This window comes from Trichoderma virens (genome assembly GCF_000170995.1).
Source record: "Trichoderma virens Gv29-8 chromosome Unknown TRIVIscaffold_3, whole genome shotgun sequence".
NCBI classification, from domain to species: Eukaryota; Fungi; Ascomycota; class Sordariomycetes; order Hypocreales; family Hypocreaceae; genus Trichoderma; species Trichoderma virens.
The window spans coordinates 1,958,138-1,970,703 of NW_014013746.1; the positions used below are offsets into that span (position 1 = coordinate 1,958,138).

General features: G+C 51.3%; 4 protein-coding genes across 4 annotated transcripts; 1 reads left to right on the plus strand and 3 right to left on the minus strand.

The window, feature by feature from the left end:
* Positions 1 to 825: 825 nt before the first annotated feature.
* On the minus strand, positions 826 to 1,714 carry TRIVIDRAFT_219447 (uncharacterized protein; the record flags this gene model as incomplete). Its single annotated transcript, XM_014104412.1, has 2 exons — positions 826 to 1,237; positions 1,305 to 1,714. 2 exons carry the CDS (start codon positions 1,712 to 1,714, stop codon positions 826 to 828), a joined length of 822 nt encoding a protein of 273 aa, XP_013959887.1.
* Positions 1,715 to 5,812: 4,098 nt separating this feature from the next.
* Positions 5,813 to 6,481, minus strand: TRIVIDRAFT_62353 (uncharacterized protein; the record flags this gene model as incomplete). The annotated part of the gene is made up of 1 exon (XM_014104413.1): positions 5,813 to 6,481. The coding sequence occupies one exon, from the start codon at positions 6,479 to 6,481 to the stop codon at positions 5,813 to 5,815; it is 669 nt and encodes a 222-aa protein (XP_013959888.1).
* Positions 6,482 to 8,244: 1,763 nt separating this feature from the next.
* On the minus strand, positions 8,245 to 10,641 carry TRIVIDRAFT_167940 (uncharacterized protein; the record flags this gene model as incomplete). The annotated part of the gene is made up of 5 exons (XM_014104414.1): positions 8,245 to 8,545; positions 8,608 to 9,121; positions 9,226 to 9,289; positions 9,335 to 10,309; positions 10,387 to 10,641. 5 exons carry the CDS (start codon positions 10,639 to 10,641, stop codon positions 8,485 to 8,487), a joined length of 1,869 nt encoding a protein of 622 aa, XP_013959889.1.
* A 708-nt stretch (positions 10,642 to 11,349) lies between these two features.
* Positions 11,350 to 12,377, plus strand: TRIVIDRAFT_229716 (uncharacterized protein; the record flags this gene model as incomplete). Its single annotated transcript, XM_014104415.1, has 5 exons — positions 11,350 to 11,547; positions 11,619 to 11,797; positions 11,857 to 11,899; positions 11,970 to 12,163; positions 12,250 to 12,377. 5 exons carry the CDS (start codon positions 11,541 to 11,543, stop codon positions 12,292 to 12,294), a joined length of 468 nt encoding a protein of 155 aa, XP_013959890.1.
* Between the last annotated feature and the right edge of the window lie 189 nt (positions 12,378 to 12,566).

Here is a 12,566-nt window from a genome sequence, read left to right on the forward strand (position 1 = left end):
CTTCGTGCAATGAGAAGTCCCTGTCCCAGTTTTTCTCCTCTGTTTCTCTTCTTCGTTGTGCAACTATCTCTTGAGCCGTTGCCCCGCTTCCGGCCCAGGCAAGGCAAGTTGCACCGCGCAACCATAGCCTATGGCTGAAGGTACCCAGGTACTTTGTCTTGTGACGGGCCTCAATTCTGTCGGCAGATAGCCTCAGAGGGCTCGCTCGCACGCTCGCTCACTTCATTCAGAGGGGGGTGAAGGATGAAGAACCTCGTCGAAACTGGGCCAAGCCACTATCGTCGCTGGCAGCTGAGGCTAAGGCGGCCTTGGCTGGAATAGCTGAAGACAAAGAGGCAGTCGCAATACTATTAGTAGCATGAGCAGTAGTGCACCCCTCATGTAAGTACGAGTAAGTCGCAATAAGCAGTTTCTCCGCACTCAAAATCTCAGAAATGGTGCAAGAGGCTTGAAAGCTTCAATATTTTGCTTGTGCTAGGTAGTAGGTATCTTTGCTGTATAGTAACTGTACCCAATGGGTCGGCCTGCATGAGGAAATAAACACATGCCAAGGCTAAAAGGAAAAAGTGAGAGAGAGAGAGAGAGAAAAAAAGGACCATGATAAAAATACACCAGTTCGTAAGATTCATTGGCAAGTCAACCGCTCTAATAGTATGTCGGCAGATGTAAGTCGAAACTCTGACGGATCCCAGCGAGGCTGCTGTTTGGTGGGATGGATGCATGTAGTCAGAGGGAGGAGAGCTAGGGGACAGGGGTGTAAACTGTTTGATGACGCCGCTGCGGTTTGAAGCGCACAAGTTCCCCCGGGTACGAATTTTGGCTTCTTCAAGTCTCCCGCCGGCGAATCTCCTTTCGTTTCGCTTGCAGGGATGTCTTGCAGGTAGGGCATTCGTAACCATGGCGGCTGATGTAGATTCTCTTCAGGCATTTGGTGCATCGCCACCAGGTATGTGAAGCATTGCGACCTTCGAACCAGTCCTCTTTGGCGGCAACTCCACGCTTCTCAATGTCTTCCTTGTGAAAGTCTCTCAGGTGGTCGCGGAAGTGATCCCGACGGTGAAACGGATCTCGGCGCCGACCGCAGCGGGCGTAATCGCAATGGTACGAGTCCTTCTGGGACGACGGAGCATGCTTGTGCTTGTAGTGCCGGTCAAGATCGGCACGACGCTTAAAGGGTTTCGCATCGCAGCCAGGGTGGAGGCAGCAGACTGGATAGTCACGGCCACTCGAGGCAAATCTATGCTCAAATCGGTTAACTACACCAATTCCGCTGGCCGCTGCTCCGACGCACAAGGTTAACTTACGATGGCGATTCAGTTGTTGTTGGCGAGGTCACCTCCTGGCCAGTAGTGGCATCCGGGCTGCTGTAAGCAGATGTCGCAGGCGTGCTGGTGCTTGCATATGGCGGGAGGTAAGATAAGCTAGGGGTCGGCGACGTCTGCTGTGTGAAGAAGGAGTCTGTCGACACGGGCGATGCGGGGGAGCTCGCTTCTGATCCCCATTCAGAGCCCCCGTACTGAGACAGAGGCTGAGAATCGCAGAGCTCAGCAGCATCTGCCATGGAATTGTAGTCGTTTCCGTCAAAGGAAAACCAGTCGCCATATGGCAGGTTCTCTTCGCACAGCTGCGCCTCTTCGTACATCAGGCTCTGGTCATACAGCTGAGCTTCGGTGCAGAGCTGGAAGTACGTGCTGACTTGCATGTCGTCCGTCATCGTGTCCGGTTATACGGAAAGACAGTCAATGACGAGCAAACGATGGCTGAACGAGGCTGAGCCGTTGTCGAATGCTGAACTAGACACTTGGCATGCAATTGCCCGTCCAAGTCAGTGTGAAGCTGTGTGTAGACGTGTGTAGTCAATTGCCAAGTGAGTCCAAGTGATGACCCTTGGCAATGGAATAAGAGAATGGGGATGAAGATGAGGTTGTGAATTGGAATGATATAGAGAGGCACGGAGAGTCAAGAGACGAGGGCAGTCGGTGGCTTATGAGTCCAATGCTCGAGGGAGCGATGCGGGCGGTAGTCTATATGCATGGCCTGCCAATCTGGGTGTGACCAGGGGAAGGGCCGTGTTTATTTCAACCAAAAAAAAATAAAGAGAAAAAGATAACGAACCTTGAACCTCGTACTCTTGGGGTAACATGCGTACCAAGCTTCTAGAAGCTATCTAGATTTAGTGTGTATGGGACCCGGCAGGGCGGAAATGGGTCCTCAGGATGCTCTTCAGAAGTACCTCCTCCAACCGTGACGTAGAGGAGCGAGTACACTAGCTCGTTAATTCGATACAAGCCGTTGTAGAGGGGCGTCCCGGCAAGTTGAGGTATCAGGCTTGGGGGTCTGGTATTGAGCCGGAGCCCGCCTTGTACCGCCCAGTAAGTTTGGCAGGTACTGGATGCTGTGCAACATGCAGAATGGTCAGAGCCATGTGGAGATGGATGGTCAGACCCTGGAAACCCTTTGGGAATGGCGAGAAGATCAATGAGCAACCGGGAAGTACAGTACATCCATTCCCACACAGCAACTCGTCAACCACATGCTCTGCCCCCAAGCCATTGCCCGTTGGCCAATGCCCTTTGGCCAGTGCCATCTTTTGACTGCCCACTGTTTCCAAATCCGGCGTCGTTGTAGTTACGACTTGATCCTGTTCATGACTTTGACAGCTCGTGCGGCTGAGTTGATGGCGGCCACTTGCTTCCAAGCCAATCCAATCCGTCCTACTCTGCCATGTTGCTAGGAGCTCTTGTCTCGACTTCGATACCCGAGCCCTCTATCCAGCTAGTGCAGAGTAATGAGCACATCATACTCCGTATAAGTAATTTGCAGGGAGCATCCTTCTTTCTTCTTCCGAGACCCGAGTGGGTAGGGGAAGAGGAAACCCCCGGCCGCCGCGCCCCCCCTCCCATCCCAGACTAGCAGAGAATATGGCAATGCGTAATGTTGCATGTACTCGTACCATATGTACATAGTATTCGCCAATTCAGCATCTTGACCTTGTTTGCCGAAGACAGAAACGGTGGAGCGCGCAGAGATCCCGGGCACTAAAACTAGCGAGAATCGAAACAAACAGTGTTCATCGACAAAACTCAAGACCCGGCTCATTCGGCAACGCTAGATTTCATGTAAGGTGCTCAACGCCCATTGGCCGAGGGCAACAATAGACAGAAAACCGTTGCAAAGTCGGCACAGCACCACCACCAAGCTCCAGTTTGAGAGCAAGATGCATGCACGCAAGAATGCGGCAGTCTTGAATGTAACCACAGGGTCCTCAACCTTGGAATCTCAAATACTGTAGCGGGTGCTCCTCGTAATTGTAGACCAGGAAATGCAGCCACATAGCACCAACACGAGGAGCGAATCCTCTCAGACAGTTGACGTGGAGAGAAGACCATCAGATGGTTAGCTACCCTGTGTGCCAAGTCGACAGTGCCCTGAAATCGCAAAAGCCCATGCCCTCTAAAGAAACGAACCCACTTTGGGCAATAAGATTTGCCTTTGTAAAGGCTAGCACGAGTGCCTGTTGCTCTTATAGCAAAGTACCTTTTGGACCCCTCAACCCCCACCTTATGTGCGAATACGCACGCAGTTCTCGAATCCCGAATCCCAGTGACCAGCACGGGGGGGTGTCTGGCCATGAGCCTCAAGATGCAGCTACAGGCATGTTGGCATCAGATGTCGGTCCACTAGCGAGCCAATAATGAACCGATAGTCGTCGCTCTTGGGAGGGTGGGCGCAGTGACAGACAGGCACGTAGGGCGCCAGTCCAGGTACGAATTGCCAGGCGTGGTGACACCTCAAGGAGGATTTTTTTGGGGGCTCATTTTTCATTTTTGGACAACAGTTCTCTGGTGGGACCAAGTAACAAGGAGCAGGCGCCAAATGGATTACCGTAGCAGATGAGTGTTTGTATCCCCGAGCATGGTATGAGGGCGTGTGGGATGCCCCGCGGGTGCCAGGTTTGGCTCAATGGAGCTTTGTTGGAAACGATATTATACATTGAAGCCACATAATGATAAGTGCCATATTGCAGGCAAGATATCCAGATATCTCATGTGGGTGTGATTTGAGGTAGATTGATACGGCTAACATTGAGAGCCAGAGCAGCACTGGCATATCGGTTGTGCCATAACACAAAGTAGCCTGCCAGCTTTCTGGGCTGCTTCCGCAATCGAGAGGCTTTCTCTACCGGCGTATGCCGAAAGCATCGTCGACTGTAATCGACTGTAATCGACTGTAAGCATTGTTAGTCGGGCGTACGTGACAAACAAACCTACACCTGAGGCTGGATTTTTCTCATTCTATGCCCTAGACAAGGAACCGTCCCTAATAATGTGTCTGCTGAATGCCTATTCGTGCTGCCAGGTCATCAAATGAGTAAACGAACAGGCTATGCCCCCACCATTTCGCAACGTGGCGCACGCAGTCCTGGAAAAATTCTGCAGAATGAAGCCATCGCAACAGTGGTGACACCCTTGTGTAAGTGATGACTGTGTATAGAACAGTGGTGGGACATCATTGTGTAAGTGATGACTGAGTATAGATCAGCATTGATCTAGGCCCCCCTGCGCTTCGAGGCCGTGATGATCGGCATGCAGTGTTGCATACGGAGCACCCACGCGTTTATTCATTGGGTCTAGCTCTGAAGATGTATTTGGCCGCGGCCATGGGTATTGATACGGACCTAGGTGGGCGGCGGCGGGAGAGTAGCAGAGCAACACCAGGGTAATCATCTGCACCTAGCCCCTTTATCAGCCGGTTTAGCAGAAGCCAGTATTAGGTAGTTTCCATGGGATGGGCGATCTCGCAGCCTAGACTTACAGACTACAGTATGTCTCTCCGCAAGTGGTAATACCACACATGATCTCTTTGATGTTCAGGTTTGCCCTGACGCGCGCGGGAAGCTGGGTGTATGCTTCATGCATCCCACTCAGCATCCGATTGATGGAACGTAGCCCGACTTCAGACTGCATATCCGGGATGCCAAGACAATTCCTTCCGGAGATGGCAGATTCTGAACGCAATAGACGCAGTATCAAATTTCCTCGCCTTGCCTAAATGACGCCTGCCAGCCTTGGCCCGATGCCTGTGCGCCAATAACTTGGGCACGCCATGGTCAGAGGAAACAGCTTGCGAGTGCCATCTGACAGGAGGCGGTCTGCGTTTGGAGTGAAGAATGCAAATGCCGTGCCGTCTCAACAAAAAAAGAGACACCCCCAAAACGCCCGGCTGTAATAAAGTTGCATGCTAGAAGCAAAAAAGGAAAAAAGGAAAAAAAGAAAATTTTCATCGTACCTAAGACAACAAGGAGCTGTGAATTGCCTCCCGATACGTGGGAGAAAAGAACAGCGATGATGCACGATGTGCGCCTTCCCAGAGCGCTAGGACGCTTTGGATAACGGCAAGTGCAAGTGAACTCGGCAAACGATGGCAGGACCCCTTGGAAGGAGAAGGGAACACAAAAAAAGGTTGGGTTAGAACAAACCGGAAAATTCCAAAAACACCAAATCCTGTGCATATCAGGCCATGCAGGATGAGAAAGGCCGGCGCTATGACGTGGACTGGGCACTTTTCTAGAAAACTTTTAAGTTCTCATTCTTTCAGGCTAATTGATCCCCTAGCTCAACACCAAGCCCTTCTTGATGCTTGATGCTGGGGCTACTGTCTGTTGCTATCTGATGCTTGCATGTGCTCGTATGCTAACACTGCGTGCTACTGTGGTAGTATTCGGCTGATGGGCCGGACCAAGGAGAACCAAGGAGAAAAATCCCCGCAACAATCACCGAACTCAATCCGGGATGACGAGCGTTATCGAAATTCACTTGGCCTTAGCTGCATTCAATGCGTGAATACACTTGAATGCCTTGACATCTCGGGCCTCTTTGTCATCATTATCAAAACCCCTGGCGGCGTTGACGTCGTTGACATCGTTGAAATCCTCCTCCTCGATCTCGTCGCCACCAACCAGTGCCGGGTCTCGACCAGGCGTCCAGTTCATCCGGTCCCTGGCAACGGGCACGTCACCAAAGATCTGGGCCATGCTGATCCAGTGCATGCAGTGCTGCAGATACTCTTCGTTCTGGTTGGCCCTGGTCTCGTAAGCCTTGATAAGCAGCTTCTGCTGGGCAACTTCCTTCTTCAGCTCCTCAATCTTCAGCTCAAACTCCTCCATGAGCTCATACTGCGCGTCCTGCTCAGCTCGCAAGGCGCCCAGCTCACCGGTGGTGGTCCAGCCGGCTGGAGTCTCGGGACGGCGGTCGTAGCGGTCACTGTCCTTGTTGAAGAGCAGCGTAAAGGTTTTGGCAACTTTGTGGAAGACGTTGGCCTTGAGGTTGACCGTGCTGGGATCCGTGACTTGAATGTTCTCGTCAGAGTCTTTCTCATTCTCAGTTGAGGTTGGAGTCATGTTCCCTTGTTGATTGGCGGAGGAGCCTTTCTTCTTGTACGAGTTGTCGTACCACGACACAGACTTTGAGTCGCCACCCATCGTTGTAATGATCCTAACCCATTGAATAAGCCACTGTGAAGAATCTCCTTGCAGCAATGAAAATGTACTCACCGTAACGTAGGTTCAAGTCGTGACTGGAATTGTTATCTTTCGCTCAGGGAGATGGAAGATCTGTATGGAAGCAGTTCACCATCCCAAGAAACTGAAAGCGAGGCATGGGTTATATACCTCTTGTGACCGAAGAAACGAAGCAAACACCGCATTCAAACGCCGTTGTCGTCCCATCTTCAATGCTCAGTCGGGGTTGCCTCTCTTCTGTGAATCACAACAGTTGGCGTTGATAACCCTTACACGCCCCCCTGTTGCAAACAGAATTCTGGAACTCTTTCGTTTCGCTGCCAATAGCAAGACTCCAGTGTACAAAGGTACATCGCATTCGTTTGCTCAACCCATCCTCATCGTACGATCTCCCATCATACCCACAATTCCCCCCTCATTCATACCTCAATGCCAAGACACCCAAACAACTCCAACCCAGACGGACGGGCATCAATACACAAGTGTAGCGATGCGGACGCTTTAGGGTATTAGAAGGCTGGTATGAATATCCCTCACCAGTTCTGTATCTCGTCTCGTAAACGTCGCTGATGATGAGATCCCCCTGAATGGAGAACTTCGAGATGCTAAATGGTCAACATATCAAGACAACAAACGAGAGTCCCCTCAAACAAACTAGCTTCCGATGACATCTCTCCAGATCGAATGTGGATCCTGGTACCCCTCTAATACTGTCAACTTCGTCGGCCCGTACCTGCATTGGAAATTACAAGGCAACTCTAGATCCGCGACCCTCAAATGTCAGATCTAGACGCTGACAGCAGCATGGACATGGGCAGCAGATGCCACACACACACACACACCAGATGCACAAGCACAAGTGAGCGAGGCGCACATACCAACTCTCCACTTGCTCAAACGGTCAGATTATACTGCTTTGGCGAGTCATGCCTCGACATGATGCAGTAGCATTTTCGCCCCCTTTGGCCACCATTCCCCGCTTCGCACTCCGTAAAGGACGGCAGAGTCGTGAGGGGCTCGATAGCAGTATCTACAAGCATCTTGACTCGGGCAACTTTGCGGGGGGTGGGAGATATACAGTACTTCGTATGTTGATGTAAGAGAGAAATGGGCACCAGACCACCTCCCGCTGCCACGAGAAGACCATGATAGGTTCCAACAGCCCTTCCAGAAGGATGTCTTGGCGCATCCTATTGATACCCCTAGGAGAAGGGAGGATTCTGGTAGCTACCCTTAACTTTGGGGCGCAATTGTCGTCTCTATTCGCTTCGAGCCCCATTGATAGCACTGTGCGTCGGAGAATATGCTTGACTCTCACTTCTTTGCCCGGGAACGAGCATGTTCCTCGATGACATCATGTTTTCCGCAGAGTGTTAAAGTATAATTCATGAACCGTACGAGTCATGGGATGAGAGATCTTGCGCCTCATGAAGGCTTCAGCATCAATGTCGGAGATGCCGAATCTTCATGAGATGCCTTTTGTATCAACCCAACATAGTCTCTGTAGAGCATTAAAGCATAATTTGGTAAGCGTACTTGCCATGGACTGAGAGGCCTTGCCCCCCTGAAGGCTTCAACATCCAATGTCGTGGATGCCCAGTCATGCCGTGCCTGCTGTGTCAACTCAATTAGCATCCCAACATCCAATCCACAACTACCAAATCATTCACACTCTATCAAGCAAAGAGTGAAGGAGGAGAAAAAGCCAAAAGGGCAAACAAATTCCCTGTGCGGATGAAAACGGCCGCCTCATATGGATTATTCTGGCACTAGTTATTCCCGTTTGAGAAACCCAACTTTGGTAGCGCATACTCGCGGCTACTATGATGCTCTCTTAGAACTCCCATAAAGAAAAGAAGAGGAAAAAAAAAAAACTGTCATGGAAAAGCCACGGAAACAAGAGCGAAAACAACATAAAAGTCCCAGCCGAGCCCGTGCGTCCCATCATAAAAGCCAACAACTACCTAAATGTCATCCTCGAGAAATTTGTAAGCAAACTTAAAGTCAGCCTTCCTTCGATTCATCCTATTGTGGGGGGGATATGTTAGCAGGTTGAACTCGGGCAGAGATGGGAAAGGGGTCCTCACCAAGTACTCTCGTAATCAAAGAACCGGTAAGTGCCCTGCTCAAATTCTTCGGTAATATTCTTGGGCTCTTCGTGTCGCTGGAACCATGTTTGGTACTGCTTGTGGAACCGCCAGCTCTGGTCTTTCAGTGCTTTTGCAGCCAGATATTGTTGTGCTGTTCCCTGCTTGTAGTAGAAAACGTAGAACAGAGTATCTGGATCAATCCTCGAGTAAAGCCGCGGGTCATCAAATATGGGCAATGGCTGCGTAGGGAATCCAGAACCAGTTTGCGGCACAGGTAGATCGGGGCGATACGTCCGTGGGATATCGGCTTCGAAAGCACTTGGATAGCTGAGCTGACTCGATTTCATTAGACTAAGCGTTGACTGCGACAGAGGCTGGTACGGTCGATTTCGTGCCGTCTCATACGAATCAACGAGATCTTGTAACGATGCAGGTAGGTGGTAGATGGACTCCTCTTCACGTTCTTCCGCAGTAGATTTGACACCGTTGGTGGATCCGTTGGTATGAGGGGCTTTGATTCAAATGTTAGCACAGACGGTTCAAGTGATGACAGCAGAGAGGGGAGTGATGAAGAGATGAAGATGGAACAAGTTGTGCTCCAAGACAGCGACCTACCATTTGAAGACTCGGACTGTGATGCCTCCGAGGTAGCCGGCTGCTTCCCTGACGCCTTGGATTTCTTCGTCGGTTTCGTACTTGGAGGCTCGGCATTCTCGTTGGCGACGGGTGCGGGTGCAGGTACCGGCGCAGCCACAGGTGCAGGCTGTTTGGGTTCCGAGGATTGTGGCGTCGGTGCCTGAACGGGCTGCACGAACGAGACGGCGGGGGAGTTTGTTGCGCTTGTCCTCGACTGCGCGGGGGGCAGCGGCGAGATGCCCATGTTGAAGCCAGGCGGCGGCGGCAGAGGAGCGATGCCGACGTTGTTCTTGTCGCTGGCAGCGGCGGCGGCGGCGGCAGATGCATACTTGAGCCCCTCCCCTGCCGGCCTTGTGGGGATGGAAGCAGGCTTCATGGCAGGGCTACCGCTCCCCCCATTCCCTATCGTTGATAACGGCGTATGCAACGTCGCTAGAGCCGGTAAGGGGGACTTGGACTGCACAGATTTCGTCCGCGTTGACGACGCCACGGAGTCGGTATCCTTGACGACCTTCTTCGCTTTAGGCGGCGGTTCGAGATCGTGGATGTCGTCTTGTATGGACTGGGTGTCCTGAGACGAGTTCTTTTCCGTGTCCTGGTTCATGCCGAAGACGCCTTCCTCTTCCTCCAGGTCTAGCTCGTCGTAGATTTCTTCGTCGTCCATGTAGTCTTCGTTCATGCCGTCGGACACATAGTAGCGAATCTGCTCTTCCAAGCCATTGACCTGATCGGTATCGATGCCTCCGTTCTCCAGTGTTCTTCGGATCAGCTCCAGCTTGCCCTGATGCCACTTATGTCGCTCGATTATCTGGTCGATCTCGGCCATGCGGTTCTCTTGGGCGGTCTTATGCTTGCCCTTTTTCAGGGTGGCTTGTATGGATTCGTTCTCGGCTTCTAACGTCTCGATCTGTAGCTCCAGCTCATCAACCATGTTGCTCAGAAACTCGCATGCCTCTACTTTGGCCTGTTCTTTGGGATCTAATTTCGCAGCAGCCTCGAGGCCCACTTTGGAGTATGCTTTCGTCTTCATGGCCTTCTCCACGGCCTTGAACTTTTCCATTTGCTAAAAGGCGAGAAGAGAGTACATCAGTATGCGCCGGCACATGCATCAATGCCCAACATTACTGGGGGTCCACCAACAGTCTCAATCAGTTTGCGGTGCTCCAATAAGGGAGCCTTGTCCTTGATGTCGTTGCTGGCGGCCCATGTTTTGATCTGGTCGCGCAGTCTTTGCAACTTCTTGATTTCGCGCTTGAGGTTGTCTTCCAGCTTCTCCTTCTGGGCCGGGTTATTTGACTGCTCAATCTTTTCGTAAATGGCTTCGAACTCGGCAACGCCTTCCGCCACCTTTTTGAAGCACTTGTCGACTTCTTGTTGTAGTTTCCTCGCCGCCATTTTGTCGGGTAGAGGAGGGAGAGAAAAGCCCGAGTAGCGTCCTTTCCGGTTGTGCCTGTGCCTGTGGAAATCCGCAGCGGTCCTGCAAAGGGGGTGAGAGTTCGTCAGAGGGGAGGTCGAGACTTGGTCCGTTTTCGTGGGGCAACCTTTATGGCCGAAGGTATGCAGGCGAGATCCGTCATGCGCCACGTGACAGTTGCAGAGCAGGAGTGCGCGGCAAAGAAGCGACAGAGGCGGCCGTCTCGAGAGGATTTCCGGAGCGCTGTCCAGGCGTCGTTGTGGCGATATCCAGCCGGGAAAGCGGTTGAAAGCGTTTGACGTGCGAGATTGAAGTTGATGAGGCCAAGTCGCGAGGCTGCACGGACTAGCAGGTGGCATGTATCGATTGCTGTGCGGCAATTAACCGGCCGAACAAGGATTGCGGCGGAAAATTATTGAAAGTGCCGTATAGCCCTATTTGAATTCCATTACCGACCATGAGACTTCTTGTACGCTGCAATTGAATATTTTATATAGCGGCATCTCCCAGTATTTACAGGGGGTTCTCCTACTCGAACCCAATTGTCTCTATCAGGAGGTACTTGCGCCATGTGGGATGTCTGATAAGTGGCTACGCCGTTTCTCACATGACACAGAATTGATACGCGATTCAAGGCATTTACAAATTATCGGGGCTTCTCTTCCGCTGCCAAGGCGTTGAGAGCTCACCGGTCTCGCTACCAAGCCTCTTGTTTTCTCTTCTTCTTTTTGCTATTTGTCCGGCGAAACCTTGTCTCTCTTTTGTTATATGTTGAGTGAGGGGAAGCAAGGCTGTCGAAATTCAAGGTTTTTTACCCTACCTATTCTTCTCTAGTCATTCCCGCCTACGGTGCTTTTTGGTGCCGACACCGGCTTTCACAATGAAGGGTAGGCAAAATTTCATGTATGCAAGTTACCGTAGCATGGCAATATCATCTAATACGACTTCCCGTGTAAAGCAATTCTCCAACGTGTGCTCTCTGCGTCTGTGACGGTGGAAAAGGAGCTGGTGTCGTCGATTGGCCGAGGCGTGCTGGTGTTTGCGGCGGTTGCGCCTGGTGACACGGAAAAGGAGGCCGATTCACTCGCCAACAAGGTGGTCAAGATGAAACTTTGGGATGACGAGGAAGGAGGACGAGTAAGTGAAGCCTCCCTGTTGGGCTGTGAGACACAGCTGAAGCTGATGATTGGCGATAGTGGAAAAGGAGTGTAACAGACATTGAGGGCGAGGTTCTATGCGGTGAGTATATTGGCTGCTTGGCGTTCTTCTCGCCATGTTTCAAGACTCATATTGACCGGAAAAAAACCAGTATCTCAGTTTACCCTGCTGGCAAAGACGAAAAAGGGCACCAAACCAGATTTCCATGGCGCGGCAAATCCCGAAGAAGCCAGTCGGCTGTATCACTACTTTGTGCAGAAGGTCAAGGATCTTTACCAGGTGGACCGAGTCAAGGATGGGAAATTCCAAGCCATGATGGAGGTTGCTCTTGTTAATGATGGACCGGTAAGTCACCATTACTCCTGGCCTAGAGCCAATCTCTCTCTCATTGTCTTTGCTGACGCAGGATTGATATCGTTGGCATTTTATAGGTTACGTTGGAGCTCCAAGCCGGGGCCCCAGTGTCTGAGAGATAGCGTGGAACGAATGATGGCGACATGATGCATACGATGAATGTGATAGAATTCAATACAGTATAGTATATAGATAGATGGGTAGATTATATGGATTCCCTTGTTTGTATACATGGTGGTGCTTGATGCCTAAAGAAGTGCCGGGCTGCTGCCGGTTCATGTGGGCTATGGCTGATGATCCGATGGCGGCATTTTTGGTCCGAGGCAACGACAGGTGACTGATGATATGCATTGATTGCAAGCTTGAGTGCTGTATTAAGATGAATAGAGAGAAT